Raw genomic sequence first — 14,209 nt, 5'->3', positions numbered from 1 at the left:
CTGACCAGCAGAGGAGGTAACAGAGGGACTGACCAGCAGAGGAGATAACAGAGGGACTGACCAGCAGAGGAGGTAACAGAGGGACTGACCAGCAGAGGAGGTAACAGAGGGACTGACCAGCAGAGGTGATAACAGAGGGACTGACCAGCAGAGGAGGTAACAGAGGGACTGACCAGCAGAGGAGGTAACAGAGGGACTGACCAGCAGAGGTGATAACAGAGGGACTGACCAGCAGAGGAGGTAACAGAGGGACTGACCAGCAGAGGTGATAACAGAGGGACTGACCAGCAGAGGAGGTAACAGAGGGACTGACCAGCAGAGGTGATAACAGAGGGACTGACCAGCAGAGGTGATAACAGAGGGACTGACCAGCAGAGGAGATAACAGAGGGACTGACCAGCAGAGGTGATAACAGAGGGACTGACCAGCAGAAGTGATAACAGAGGGACTGACCAGCAGAAGTGATAACAGAGGGACTGACCAGCAGAAGTGATAACAGAGGGACTGACCAGCAGAGGTGATAACAGAGGGACTGACCAGCAGAGGTGGTAACAGAGGGACTGACCAGCAGAGGAGGTAACAGAGGGACTGACCAGCAGAGGTGATAACAGAGGGACTGACCAGCAGAGGAGGTAACAGAGGGACTGACCAGCAGAGGTGATAACAGGGACTGACCAGCAGAGGTGATAACAGAGGGATTGACCAGCAGAGGAGGTAACAGAGGGACTGACCAGCAGAGGTGATAACAGAGGGACTGACCAGCAGAGGAGGTAACAGAGGGACTGACCAGCAGAGGAGGTAACAGAGGGACTGACCAGCAGAGGAGGTAACAGAGGGACTGACCAGCAGAGGAGGTAACAGAGGGACTGACCAGCAGAGGTGATAACAGAGGGACTGACCAGCAGAGGAGGTAACAGAGGGACTGACCAGCAGAGGTGATAACAGAGGGACTGACCAGCAGAGGAGGTAACAGAGGGACTGACCAGCAGAGGTGATAACAGAGGGACTGACCAGCAGAGGAGGTAACAGAGGGACTGACCAGCAGAGGTGATAACAGAGGGACTGACCAGCAGAGGAGGTAACAGAGGGACTGACCAGCAGAGGTGATAACAGAGGGACTGACCAGCAGAAGTGATAACAGAGGGACTGACCAGCAGAAGTGATAACAGAGGGACTGACCAGCAGGAATTACATGTCTGGCCCATGTTTGGCCCACGATTGGCTCATGTGCGGCTCATGTGCGGCTCATGTGCGGCTCATGTGCGGCTCATGTGCGGCTCATGTGCGACTCATATTTGGCTCATATTTAGCTCATATTTGGCTCATATTTGGCTCATGTGTGGCTCATATTTGGCTCATATTTGGCTCATGTGTGGCTCATGTTTGGCCCGTGTTTGGCTCATGTTCAGGTTCCTGTAGACTACTGTGGAACTGTACATGTTTTTCAGTCTGGTTGGCGTCACCTGCTGGCCGTTGTAGATATTTAAAATGATGCTCGTGTTAGTTCCTCTTGTTAATTTGAGCTGATTTGAAGTGACCCCTGCAAAGTGCTTCTCTGTTTTGCTCTGTATTATGTAAACACATTTTTTTTTCTTCTTTTTGGATAAATTAAAGCCACAGTTTTTTCTTGCATAAAAAATATATATATGTGTATTTTATTTTAGACTTTATTTTTTAATAGTTGCACTGAGAAACATCTAACTCGTCTTCGGCTTGAGGAGCATCTCTTTTTTAGAAGAAGAACAGCATACAAGAACAGCAACAATGCAAAATGTTCTATTTAGAATATTTTTATGGGTTTAGAATCTTCAGAATATTTTTATTTATTTATTTTTTGTATAAAGGAATATGTCTTCCTGCATCTGTCAGCAGCACTTCACATGGGCCACATTGTTCCAAGAGGCACAGTTGTTTTTACATTCAGGACAAATGTTGCTGTGTTCAGGCACTTACTAAATAATTTTTGCAAATTATTATTCAAATATTTTGTCAAAATGATTAAAACGTAGAACAAATGTCCTCATTTGCAGACATAATTTTTGTCTAAAACTACATAATGTAAAAAGATAATTCTTTGTTTTTACACTCATCAGGTCCAATCAGCCCAAATAACCAAGAGAAATTAATAAAGCCTGACATGCAAGAGCTCGGGTCTCAGGAGGCTAACTTTTCATCATGCAGGTGCTGACCCATCTCCATAAAGTGACATACTGTGCCTTTAAATGTCAGACTATTAGTGATGCACCGATCCAGCTCTTTGTTTCGATACCGATATTGAAATTTTGGCTTTAAGTATCTGCCGATCCAAATATCGATGACACCAGCGATAGAGAACATGTATTTCCTTTAAATAGGAACAACGCGAGGTAAAAATGATCCTGATGTGTGACTGTTTTTTACCATTTAAAGTCAAAATATTATGAGACCTTTTGGGTCAACTCTGGCCAGTAAATCTTAATGTATTTTAATATGAAGTTATTGACCAAAATGAGATATCGACTGAATCGATATTGTGGAAGTCGATACCTTATCCTGATGTCCAACACTAGTTTACTAGTTTATAAGCTCTTTTCATCTCACTCCCTTAGGTTCATGGAGCGGACCCTCCCTCCCTCCGCTTGTGCCCCAGGGTCTTCAGACGCTTCACCGTGAGAGAGGACGCTGCCGTGGGCACAGTGGTGGGCTCGCCTGGCCTATCTGACAAAGGCCCACTCAACTACGTCATTTCAGAGGAACATGGGCCCCTCCCCTTTGGCATCCACGCTTTGTCCGGAGACATCTATATCAGCCAGCCTCTGGACTACGAGTCCACCGTAGAGTACTGTGTGACCGTCCACACTGAGGGCGTGGACGATGCTCTGTCACTGAACACATCTGTGCTCGTGTGCATCATCGTGGAAGACGCCAATGATCACGCGCCAGTGTTTCACCATGAATTTATCATGTTTGGCCTCCGAGAAGATGCAGAAGTCGGATCCCTGGCTTACGCTTTCCAAGCTCGAGATGCAGACGGCACTCTACAGAACAGCGAAGTGAAATATTCACTAACATACGACCAATCGCATTCAGAGCGATTTCCTTTACGCATCGACCCAACTTCAGGTCATTTGACGGTAGCAGCGCCTCTGGATCGTGAAACTGTTGCGAGTTTTGCCTTTACCGTGACTGCTACAGACCAAGCAGAGAGGAGGGAGGAGCGGAGGAGCGGCGCTGTCACCGCTCAGCTGTTTCTGCTGGATGTGAACGATAATAGGCCAGTGTTTGTCTCCATTGATACGGTGCAGGTGATGGAGGACACGGAGGTGGGGGCTCTACTGCACCACCTTGTGGCCATAGACGGAGACGAGGAGGAGAGCGGCCGGGTGTCGTACTGCATCATCGCAGGGGATCAAGAGATGTTCACGCTGGACGAGAAGACAGGTAAAAGTCCCTGGAAATGTGTGAAATATGAGGGTCTTTAAAAAGAGGTATTTACTTCTATGGGGTATTAAAGAGGAGGTATTTACTTCTATGGGGTATTAAAGAGGGGGTATTTACTTCTGTGGGGTATTAAAGAGGAGGTATTTACTTCTATGGGGTATTAAAGAGGAGGTATTTACTTCTGTGGGGTATTAAAGAGGAGGTATTTACTTCTATGGGGTATTAAAGAGGAGGTTTTTACTTCTATGGGGTATTAAAGAGGAGGTATTTACTTCTGTGGGGTATTAAAGAGGAGGTATTTACTTTTACGGGGTATTGAAGAGGGATATTTACTTCTATGGGGTATTAAAGAGGAGGTATTTACTTCTATGGGGTATTAAAGAGAGGTATTTACTTCTATGGGGTATTAAAGAGGAGGTATTTACTTCTGTGGGGTATTAAAGAGGAGGTATTTACTTCTATGGGGTATTAAAGAGGAGGTATTTCCTTCTATGGGGTATTAAAGAGGAGGTATTTCCTTCTATGGGGTATTAAAGAGGAGGTTTTTACTTCTATGGGGTATTACAGAGGAGGTATTTACTTTTACGGGGTATTGAAGAGGGATATTTACTTCTATGGGGTATTGAAGAAGGGCAATTACTTCTTTGGGGTATTTACTTCTAGCTTGTTTCTTCTGTTTTCAGGCTTGTTGTTTCTTTCCTATCCTTTGGACTATGAGACTCAGCGTGTCCATCGTCTGACCATCAGGGCTGTGGACCAGGGCCATCCCTCACTCTCCTCCACTCAGACTCTGAGTGTGGACGTGGGGGATGTGAACGACCAGCGCCCTTTGTTCTCTTGGCCCGTGTATGACGCCACTGTGGCCGAGAACAGAGACCCTGGAGCAGCTGTGGTGCGAGTGTCCGCCTCTGATGGAGACTCAGGTAAAAGGTCAAACACACAGATGATGTAAGCTCACAGTGAGGATGCTATAAACACAGCCATCATTAAAAACATACTTTTATACAAAAATGTTATATACTGTCGCTTTAAACTGATTATTTTAAGAAACTGCAGTTTGATGTTGAAATAGTAAATAAACATATAGAAGGAAAGATGCAAAAGAAAAAAAAAAGTGATTATTTCAAAATGAAATATTTTTAGAAGCAAAATGTATAAAAAAAAATATGTCATGACATGAAAGTGACTGAGTCGAGCAACAATAATGCCTTCCTCCTGTCTGTAGGTGGCAGCACTAGCACATAACTCATGAAACTGACTCATGGCTGATGGGCCTTAAACACAAGTGGATAGAACACAATGTCTGGGATATTATAATGTAATATTTGAAAATCTGAAGTTTCACTGAGTAAAGACCAGTGAGTTCCGTCTCATGTTGGGAGATGTTTGGGCATCCTCCTCTTTAAGCTCAAGGCTTCACAGCGACATCGTCCTCATTAAACATTCTAATGTAATATTTGAAGATCTTTAGTTTCACTCATGTTGGAGGTGTTTGGACCTCCTCCTCTTTAGGCTCGAGGCTTCACAGCGACATTGTCCTTGTCCTTAACCTCTTTGTCCAAACACACATGGCCACATCCATGAGCAATAACAAATGCTCACAGTCATATTTTTATGATCTCCTGAAAATCAGATCCTCTTGTGTAGAAGAGGCGTCAAACTGATACAAATGATTTTGATAAATGTTTTGTTTTCAGAAAATTTACTGGAAATTTTTTAAATTAGTGTGAAAATAATTTGTATCATGGAGTAATGTAATAAGTTTGTTGCAATAACTCTGAATCTCCCCATCAAAAAACGAGACCCATGATGGATTCAGTATTCAGTATTCAGTATTTTACTGTAGTATTAAGTGTTTTAAAGCAGTATTCAGTATTCTGTCAGTAAATACATTTTCAAAGTATCACACCACATAGCATCACACAGCACTGTCCTGATTACAGTCAGGTGTTTCTGGCACACACCTGCAGGGGCGGAGCCTGAAGTGTGAAAACTCATCCTCCCCCTCCCTCACCTTTAGTCCTCCAGACCCCGCCCCTCCTGCTCACTCTCTCCTTTAGTCCTCCAGACCCCGCCCCTCCTTTTCACTTTCCCCTTTAGTCCTCCAGACCCTCGTAGGTTGTGGAGGCAGTGCGTCTTGAAACTCCAGGCTGATGTTTTTATGTTCTTGTGTTTTTTAGACTTTTTCACAACCACAGTATCCCGCGCTGCCTTCAGTGACACTGTGTGCATCCCAGTGCCTGTTATCTGGCCTCTGATCAGACATGTGAATCTGGCTTTATACCTGCTCAGGGCCCTGGTATTGCCAGTGTAGAGTTTTAAAGATGGGCACAGCCCCTTTCTCTATGGGGACTAAACTTTCATATGGGGCAAAAAGTCGTCTCACAAGTCTGTAGAGTACGAAGTTGCTCCTGTCTCGCCATTATTTCTGTTAGGGACACATCGATACTGAACATTTAGCTGGATCAGATATCGACTCCAGATATCAGTTCAGTCGATATCCTGGATATAATGATGCACTGATGTTATGGGACTGTTTTCAGGTCATTGTCACACATAGAATTGGTATCAGAACTGAAAGATAAATTTATATAAACCCAGTCATGTGTGTGCCCAGCTGCCCATGGGCTTTTCCTGTGCTTTAAGAATGCAGTTTTTGAAGCACAATTTTTGTTTTAATAATAAGAATTTGTTCAAAGTTCACTCGTTTAAACTCATCCAGATGAATTCACAAAAAGACTGAAACCGAACCTTAAGAACCCTATTCAACCTTTAATGGCCCGTCTGTTGTTCTCTTTGTTTCCTTTGTTTGCTTTGGGTCTGAGGATGGAATCATAGATCGGTGAGAAATTATGTCTCAGGCCCCCATTCCTGTTCAAGGAAGGTTTGTCTTTCCCAATAAAAATAGCTTCTTTAACTCTCCTCTCAAACCATGTCTTTTCTCTGGCTAAGATCTGGACCTCACTATCTTCAAAGGAGTGGTTAGTGTCTTTGAGATGGAGATGTACAGTGGACTGGGGTCCTGAGTTGCTCTTGTGACAGTGTTGGTTCATTCTCTTATGAAGTGGCTGTTTAATTTCTCCAGTGTAACACTCACTGCACTCTTCACTGAATGGAGTAGACACATTACTTTGTTTATGGCTTGAGTTTTGTTCTTTGGGTGAACCAGTTTCTGCCACTCCAAGTGAGTGTGACCCCTGTACAAACATTCTGAAAAGTCTCTGTATATCAGATCCCTGTGTGTCACATGTCCTCCCTGTGTGTCAAATGTCCTCCCTGTGTGTCACATGCCCTCCCTGTGTGTCACATGTCCTCCCTGTGTGTCACATGCCCTCCCTGTGTGTCAAATGTCCTCCCTGTGTGTCACATGTCCTCCCTGTGTGTCACATGCCCTCCCTGTGTGTCAAATGTCCTCCCTGTGTGTCACATGCCCTCCCTGTGTGTCACATGTCCTCCCTGTGTGTCACATGCCCTCCCTGTGTGTCAAATGTCCTCCCTGTGTGTCACATGTCCTCCCTGTGTGTCACATGCCCTCCCTGTGTGTCAAATGTCCTCCCTGTGTGTCAAATGTCCTCCCTGTGTGTCAAATGTCCTCCCTGTGTGTCACATGCCCTCCCTGTGTGTCACATGTCCTCCCTGTGTGTCACATGCCCTCCCTGTGTGTCAAATGTCCTCCCTGTGTGTCACATGTCCTCCCTGTGTGTCACATGCCCTCCCTGTGTATCAAATGTCCTCCCTGTGTGTCACATGCACTCCCTGTGTGTCAAATGCCCTTCCTGTGTGTCACATGTCCTCCCTGTGTGTCAAATGTCCTCCCTGTGTGTCAAATGTCCTCCCTGTGTGTCAAATGCCCTTCCTGTGTGTCAAATGCCCTTCCTGTGTGTCAAATGTCCTCCCCGTGTGTCAAATGTCCTCCCCGTGTGTCAAATGCCCTTCCTGTGTGTCAAATGTCCTCCCTGTGTGTCACATGCACTCCCTGTGTGTCAAATGTCCTCCCTGTGTGTCACATGCACTCCCTGTGTGTCAAATGTCCTCCCTGTGTGTCAAATGCCCTTCCTGTGTGTCAAATGCCCTTCCCGTGTGTCACATGTCCTCCCTGTGTGTCAAATGCCCTTCCTGTGTGTCAACTGGTTCTTGTCTATGTAATCCCACAGTTCCGTTGGCGTCTGACTCCGTGTTGTTGTTTCAGAGCAGAATGCTGTGGTGTGGTACAGTTTACTCCCTGGACCTGGATATGAACTGTTCAGTATCAACCCCTACACCGGTCTGATCACCACCACCTCCTACCTAGACCGAGAAGAACAGCAGAACTACACCCTTAGAGGTACTACACCTCAACTACACCTCAACTACACCTCAGCTACGCCTACACCTCAGCTACACAAGCCTCCTGCTCCCACAGAAAAATACTGTCATTGTGTCCTTGGGCAAGAAACTTAACCCTTGTCTGTGAACACTGGTGTATGACTGTGTGTGTGAATGTGTGTGTGTAAAGTGACTATTTATCGTGGTCATTTAAACATATGTGTATCCAAACATTTGACTGGTCTTGTATGTGTCTCCAAGCGTCTGACCAGTATTGTGTTCGCCTTGTGCCTCTTCAGTGCAGGCCTGTGACAGCGGCTCGCGGCCCCTCTCCAGTACCTCCACTGTGCTGTGTTCTGTGCTCGACACCAACGATAACCCTCCAGAGTTCATGCAGTCGTCCTTTCAGATCAGCCTACCCGAGAACCTGCCTCCTGGGGTCATCCACACAGTCCAGGCAGCTGACTCAGATCATGGGGAGAATGGCACAATTCACTACTCCATACAAGGCAAGGACATGTACCAAGAGTAATATGGGGTAAATATGTGCTGGAGGCAAGAAAAGGGTTCATGTTGACCCTGGGTTAAGAACAGATGCATTAAACATGACCAACTTTGATTTAAAACTCAAAATAATTAAACATACAGACATTATTACACAGCCTCTGTAACCAAGAAGAAGTACTCAAGAAGAAGTATTCATACTCATGAAGATGAAAATGTGCAGTACTTTAGTGCTTTTACAACCAGTGGCTAAGAGAAAACGGACTTTACAGAGGATTATTGAAGCCAGCGTGAATGACGAAAAGGACAACTCCAGGTGTGTTTTAATGAGGGAATAGTATTCTACCATCTCAAGACCAAAGAAGTCAGATTTACATAAAGTACTTTTAAAGCAAGCCAAACTCCTACATCTGTAAAGCTCCAGCTCCTGTGGGCTGCTTCCAGTCTGCAGGACCAGTCTCACACATCAGATAAAAGACAACATCCAGTTTAATTAAAACAAAGCAGTTTCCATGGTGTAATATTCAAACAGGAACATTTCAAATCGTTATTTGTCCTAGAAAAACTAAAACTAACAAATGTTAAATCTAAAACTTCAAAGACTTAAAATAATATGTTGAAATATCAATATATATTAAAAAAATCTCATCCTCACCCTCACCCAAAGGCAGTCTCAGCCTTTTTCCACGCTCGGGTCCTCTACCAGAGGCCTGGCAGCTTGGGTCCTCTCCCAGAGGTCTGGGAGCATGAGGGTTCTACAGTATCTTTGCTGTTCCTTGTACTGCACTTTTCTGGACTAAGATGGCTGATGTTTTTCCTGGGATCTACTGTAGCCACTCCTCCAGTTTAGGAGTTACTGCCCCAAGTGCTCAGATGACCACGGGCACCACTGATGCCTTCATCTTCCAGGCCTTCTTCAGCTCTTCTCTGAGCGCCTGGTATTTCTCCAGTTTCTAATTTTTCTTTTTCCTGACGTTCCCAGCCCTTGGTTCTGCAATGTCCACCACAATGGCTATGGTCCGTCACCATTTTGTTGTTGTTGTGTGTTGTGTGTCTGTATCAGGAAGTCCCACAGGATCTTGGTTCAATCATTCTCCACGACCTTTGGAGGTGTTTCCCACCTTGACCATGGGCTCTCCACTTGGTTATGGCTCTCTATGTACGCTTTGCCTGCAGCATCTTACACCCTGCAATTATGTGCTGGATTGTGTCAGGGGCCTCTTTGCATGGGTGATGTTTGATTGTAAGGCCTTGGAATGGGAGGTCAGATATTGGGATGCCATGACAAATTGCCTGCTCAATATCGGACCAGATGTTGTCTGATGGGTGGGGGTGAATCCATTTGAAAATATATTGCAGTTGCATTGCTAATGAGTAGTGAGCAAAGTTTGGTGCTCAAAGTCCACCTTGTGATTTAAGTTTTTGTAGAGTGGATAGTTTTATTCTGGGAGGTTTATTTTGCCAGTAGAATTTTGATATTGTAGAGTCAAGGGATTGGAACAGTTTGAAGTTGGAGCGGTGGGATCATGGAGAGGAGATAATTTATTTTAGGGAGAATTGACATTTTAACTGTTGCAATTCGACCAATGAGGGATAACGGAAGATTTATCCAAAGTTGGAGGCTATCTGTGACTTTATTTAAGAATGGGGATGTAGTTAAGACTGAACAGCTCTGACAGCCTGGAGGAGATCCTGATGCTCAGGTAAGTGATGTGATTTGTGCATATGGGTATGGGGATGTATGGACTGCCGCATCCCAGCTATTGTTTTGTAGAGGTAGGATTGTCGATTTGTGAAGGTTAATTGAGTAATCTGAGATGTTTGAGAATTGTTTGATTAGTTTGATGGTTTCTGTCAGTGATATGTATGGTTACTGCATGTACAGTAGTATATCATCTGCGTATAATCTAATTTTATGGTGATGAGTGGGTTTTTGAATGCCTATAATGGTTGGATTTTGACAGATGGCTGCTGCAAGTGGTTCTATAAATATAGTGAATAATGCTGGAGAGAGTGGACATCCTTGTCTGGTTCCTCTATGGAGTGTAAATTGTTGTGAGAACTGTAGCTGTAGCTGAAATATGCAAGATATGTGTCCGGTTGATAAATGATTCCCCAAAGCCAATTTTTTGTGGTGTTGAACGCAGGAAAGACCAGTTTACTCTGTCGAAAGCTTTTTCTGCATCTTGTGGGACTATTATGGTTGGGTTTTGTTAAGAGGTTGAATGTTGCATTACATTAAATAGCTCATTCTTAGTGTACAGCTTGATGTCATCCATGTAGAGGAGGTGACTAATGGTGGCCCCATTACTGAGTTGTATCCATAGCCAGTGTTTCCACAACCTCATTGAGTTCGCAATGAAGGCTCTTAGAGTCCTGTTGATGTTGTACAGCCCCATTCAGTGATCTGTGTGTGGCATTGAGCCGTAGGCTTTCTTGTAATCAATCCATGCAGTGCACAGGTTGGTCTTATGGATTCTGCAGTCTCGGGTGACTGTTCGGTCTTCCAGGAGCTGGAGTTTGGCTCCCGTGGTATCTTTGCCAATGCTCTTTTGCGCTGTGTTCATGTATTGATCCCTGTGCCCACTTATCTTAGCCGCGATGATTCCTGATATGAGCTTCCATTTTGTGGAGAGTCAGATTATTGTCTGATAGTTGGATGGGACTGTACCCTTTGAGGGATCCTCCTGGATGAGGATCGTATGCCCTTCGGTTAGCCATTCAGGGTGAGTCCCATCCCTGAGCAGCTGGTTCATTTGTGCTGCCAAATGAACCAGCTGGTGGATCATGTCAGGGTTTGGTATGGTCCAGTTTTTCATACCTGAGACTCTTTCCTGGATGTCTGCCACTGTGATGGTGACTGGATTCTGTTCAGGGAGATTGCTATAGTCTCTCAGCCACTGTATATCGCTATTATGTGATGCCTCCTTCTCCCATATGCCTTTCCAGTACTGTTCGGCTTCCAGCCTTGGTTGGTGGGTCTGTTCTGGTGTTATTACCCTGCCATTAAGCGTAAACTTTTACTCGTTGTGCTGCAAACAGACGATTTATTCGTCTGGCTTCATTATCAGGTGTGTACCTCTTTAGGTGGCCGGCCAAGTGTCATGATCCTGCATTTCCTGTCCTCCTGTGTTCTCTCCCCCTCCCCTACCTGTCTGCCCGGAGCTGGGCGGAGTTCCAGACTCCTCCCGCACGCACCTGGAGCACATCAGCACAATTAGCTGCACCTGCTGCCGAGCATATGAGGGCTCGGCAGAAGTCTGTCTGCGTGTCAATATTCCTGCTCTTGCGCGTTCCCGCTCCTGCCTCTATGCTCCAGCTCCGGTACAGTCGACCCTCTGCTTGCCTCCTGTCCTGTCTTGGCCTCCGGCTTGCTTCCTGTCTCCTGCTCTGGCTCCCGCTCTCTGGATCACTCCTGCTCAGTCTTCCCTGGTCCTGTCCCTGGTCTCGTCATGCTCCGGTCCTGGCAGTCTCCGCTCCCGCTCCGGTCCTGGGTTTCCTGCTCCTGCCCTGCCCTACGCCCGTCTGGTCTGCCTCCCGCTACCTACGTCCCGTGTGATAAATGAACTGTCTGAACTATCTTTTGCACTATTGTAAATAAACACCGTAAATCTGCCCAGAGTCTGCACTCTTTGGTCCGCTACACCCACCGTTACGACACCAAGGCTTGGAGCCTTTGTTTGGTAGTTTCTAGTGCTTCAGGTAGGGAATCTGGCTGTACATCTTGGGTACTTGCTTTTTCATTGCACCTTTCTGGGTCTCTGACAGTTGGCTCACTTCTCTCCACTATGTCTTGATTTTGGCCTCTGTCCTTTCCATGGTGGATATTGTTTCTCATGGCTCCCATGGTTGCTCTTATAGCCAAGCATCTCTAGGATCACTGCTGCTGAAGTGTATATCAGCTCATTGGTTTCTGTGATGGTTGAGGTAGGGATCGCTCTCAATGCTGCATTCACATCTTCTAGGAGACTTTCAGATGGTACTTCGCTTAGCCTCTGTAACTGGCATTGGGGCCTTGTGTTCATTCGGGCCATGATCTTATTTCAGGTCAGTTGCTGCCCTGCTCAGCATGATACTTACGGGGGCTTCGTACACAATCTACGGTTGGGGAGTTGATGTCACATACTTGTGGTGGTACATACTTATCTGACCAATCCCTGCCCAGGGGGTGGGGCTATTGCACTACCAAACACACCAACCCAGCCACCACCCAAACATTAGTCCACTGACATCTGTGAATCATTTCTCAAAATTTCTCCGAAGGGGGAGTGACTCAGAGCATCAAAAACAAACGTGAAACGTAAAACATGTTAATATGTTGTTTTGGGTGAATATAGCATTTTCAAAACAATAACAAGAAACATGGTGATATGTGTTACAGTTACTACCCCATAGGAATAAATACCCCCTCTTTGATACCCCATAGCAGTAAATACCCCCTCTTTAATAAACACTTAACTCTTAACAAACCTAGCTTACGTCACATTCTATTTCTCTGTTTAGGTCAGGACCACAGAGGACGTTTTATCATCAACAGTGTCACTGGAGCAGTTAGTACTACACGAGTTCTGGACCGAGAAGAAACCTCAAACTACACCCTGACCATTCAGGCCCAAGACCATGGCCCCACCCCTCTCAGCTCCTCCACCCAGATCCATGTTCTCCTACTGGACCAGAATGACAATACACCCACTTTCCCACACAAAACTTACCAGGCCTCCATCAGCGAAGGGTTAGCAGTGGGATCTGAGGTGATCCAACTTACTGCGTTTGACCCAGACGAAGGTGCCAACGGTGAAATCACATATTCTTTGATGGAGGAGAACGGTCAAGGAACATTTTCTATCGATCCTTTTTCCGGAATCATCCGCACTTCCAAACCTCTAGACCGGGAAACGAGGAGCCAGTACAGCGTCCGTGTGGTGGCGAGCGACTGCTGCACCCAAGGCCCCCTCAGCTCCGCGGTTTTGCTCACCGTACAAGTCGAAGATGTAAATGATAACGCTCCGGTCTGCACCCACAACCCCGTCAATGCCTGGGTTTCCATGACGATGCCACCGCATCACGTCATAACTACGGTGACGGCTACAGATAAGGACCACGGAGAGAATGGGACGGTCAGATATATGATGTCAGATGAGGAGGATTTATTCTATATCAACGGCGATACGGGGGAGGTGTCTCTGAGGAGGAGGGTGAGGGTGGGTTTTTCGGGGGCGATGCTTCATGTGGTGGTGTCCGATAGGGCAAGGACACCGCTCACCTCCACATGTCTGCTCTTCATTCACTTACTGGGGGAACGGGAGCAGCTGCAGTTCACTGAGAAAGTGTACAACACAACAGTGAATGAGAACAGCAGAGCAGGTGAGTCTCAAAACACCCAAAATATCAAACTGTGCAGATGTTTTTGTTAAAGGGCCTATGTTAGAATGTTTCCTCATCAGAAACATGGACCTGGAGCTGTGTTTTGTTTCATTCACACATGTTTAACACTCAAACCCTGAATATGTAGGCTGAGTTGTTTTCTTAAACTGAAAACACTCAGTTGCACTTTGTGATTTTATTAAATGATGTTATCTCATCTGCTTCAAGGATGTAAACAGACTAATAATAAAGTGTTACTCAAGCATGTGTGAATGAAACAAAACACAACTCCAGGTCTGTTTTTGAGGAGGAGCATTAGAACATAGGGCTCACAAGACTCAATTCTGTGTAATGTAGGACCTTTAAAACTCATAATATTAAATCAACCCTATTGTACCTGTGTCTCTACGGTTCTCATCTCTGACTCCTGTGGATCATTTTGTTATAATTCACATTTTAAATCAGAATATTCATTTAAAATGACATAATAAAAGAAACAAGTCCGTTGTTAGAAAAATAAGGTGCCCAATGGGAGCTGACGTTGCTGTAAACGGCATCACAACAAAAATGACTACGTGACACTGCCGAATCCTATGAGTATCACCGATTAAGAAAA

At 45.5% G+C, this 14,209-nt stretch overlaps 1 protein-coding gene across 1 annotated transcript in view; it reads left to right on the top strand.

The window, feature by feature from the left end:
* Positions 1-14,209, top strand: part of dchs2 (dachsous cadherin-related 2) — a 57,080-nt gene that overhangs the window by 25,728 nt on the left and 17,143 nt on the right. Inside the window, exons 12-16 of the mRNA XM_055225186.1 lie at positions 2,589-3,420; positions 4,104-4,343; positions 7,610-7,744; positions 8,025-8,234; positions 12,733-13,593. Coding sequence (XP_055081161.1) covers positions 2,589-3,420; positions 4,104-4,343; positions 7,610-7,744; positions 8,025-8,234; positions 12,733-13,593 — 2,278 coding nt within the window. The remainder of the gene's footprint in view (positions 1-2,588; positions 3,421-4,103; positions 4,344-7,609; positions 7,745-8,024; positions 8,235-12,732; positions 13,594-14,209) is intronic.

Source organism: Periophthalmus magnuspinnatus, chromosome 1 (genome assembly GCF_009829125.3).
Source record: "Periophthalmus magnuspinnatus isolate fPerMag1 chromosome 1, fPerMag1.2.pri, whole genome shotgun sequence".
NCBI classification, from domain to species: Eukaryota; Metazoa; Chordata; class Actinopteri; order Gobiiformes; family Gobiidae; genus Periophthalmus; species Periophthalmus magnuspinnatus.
The sequence above is the reverse complement of the archived record's forward strand: the minus strand, read 5'-3'. Positions and strand labels throughout refer to the sequence as shown.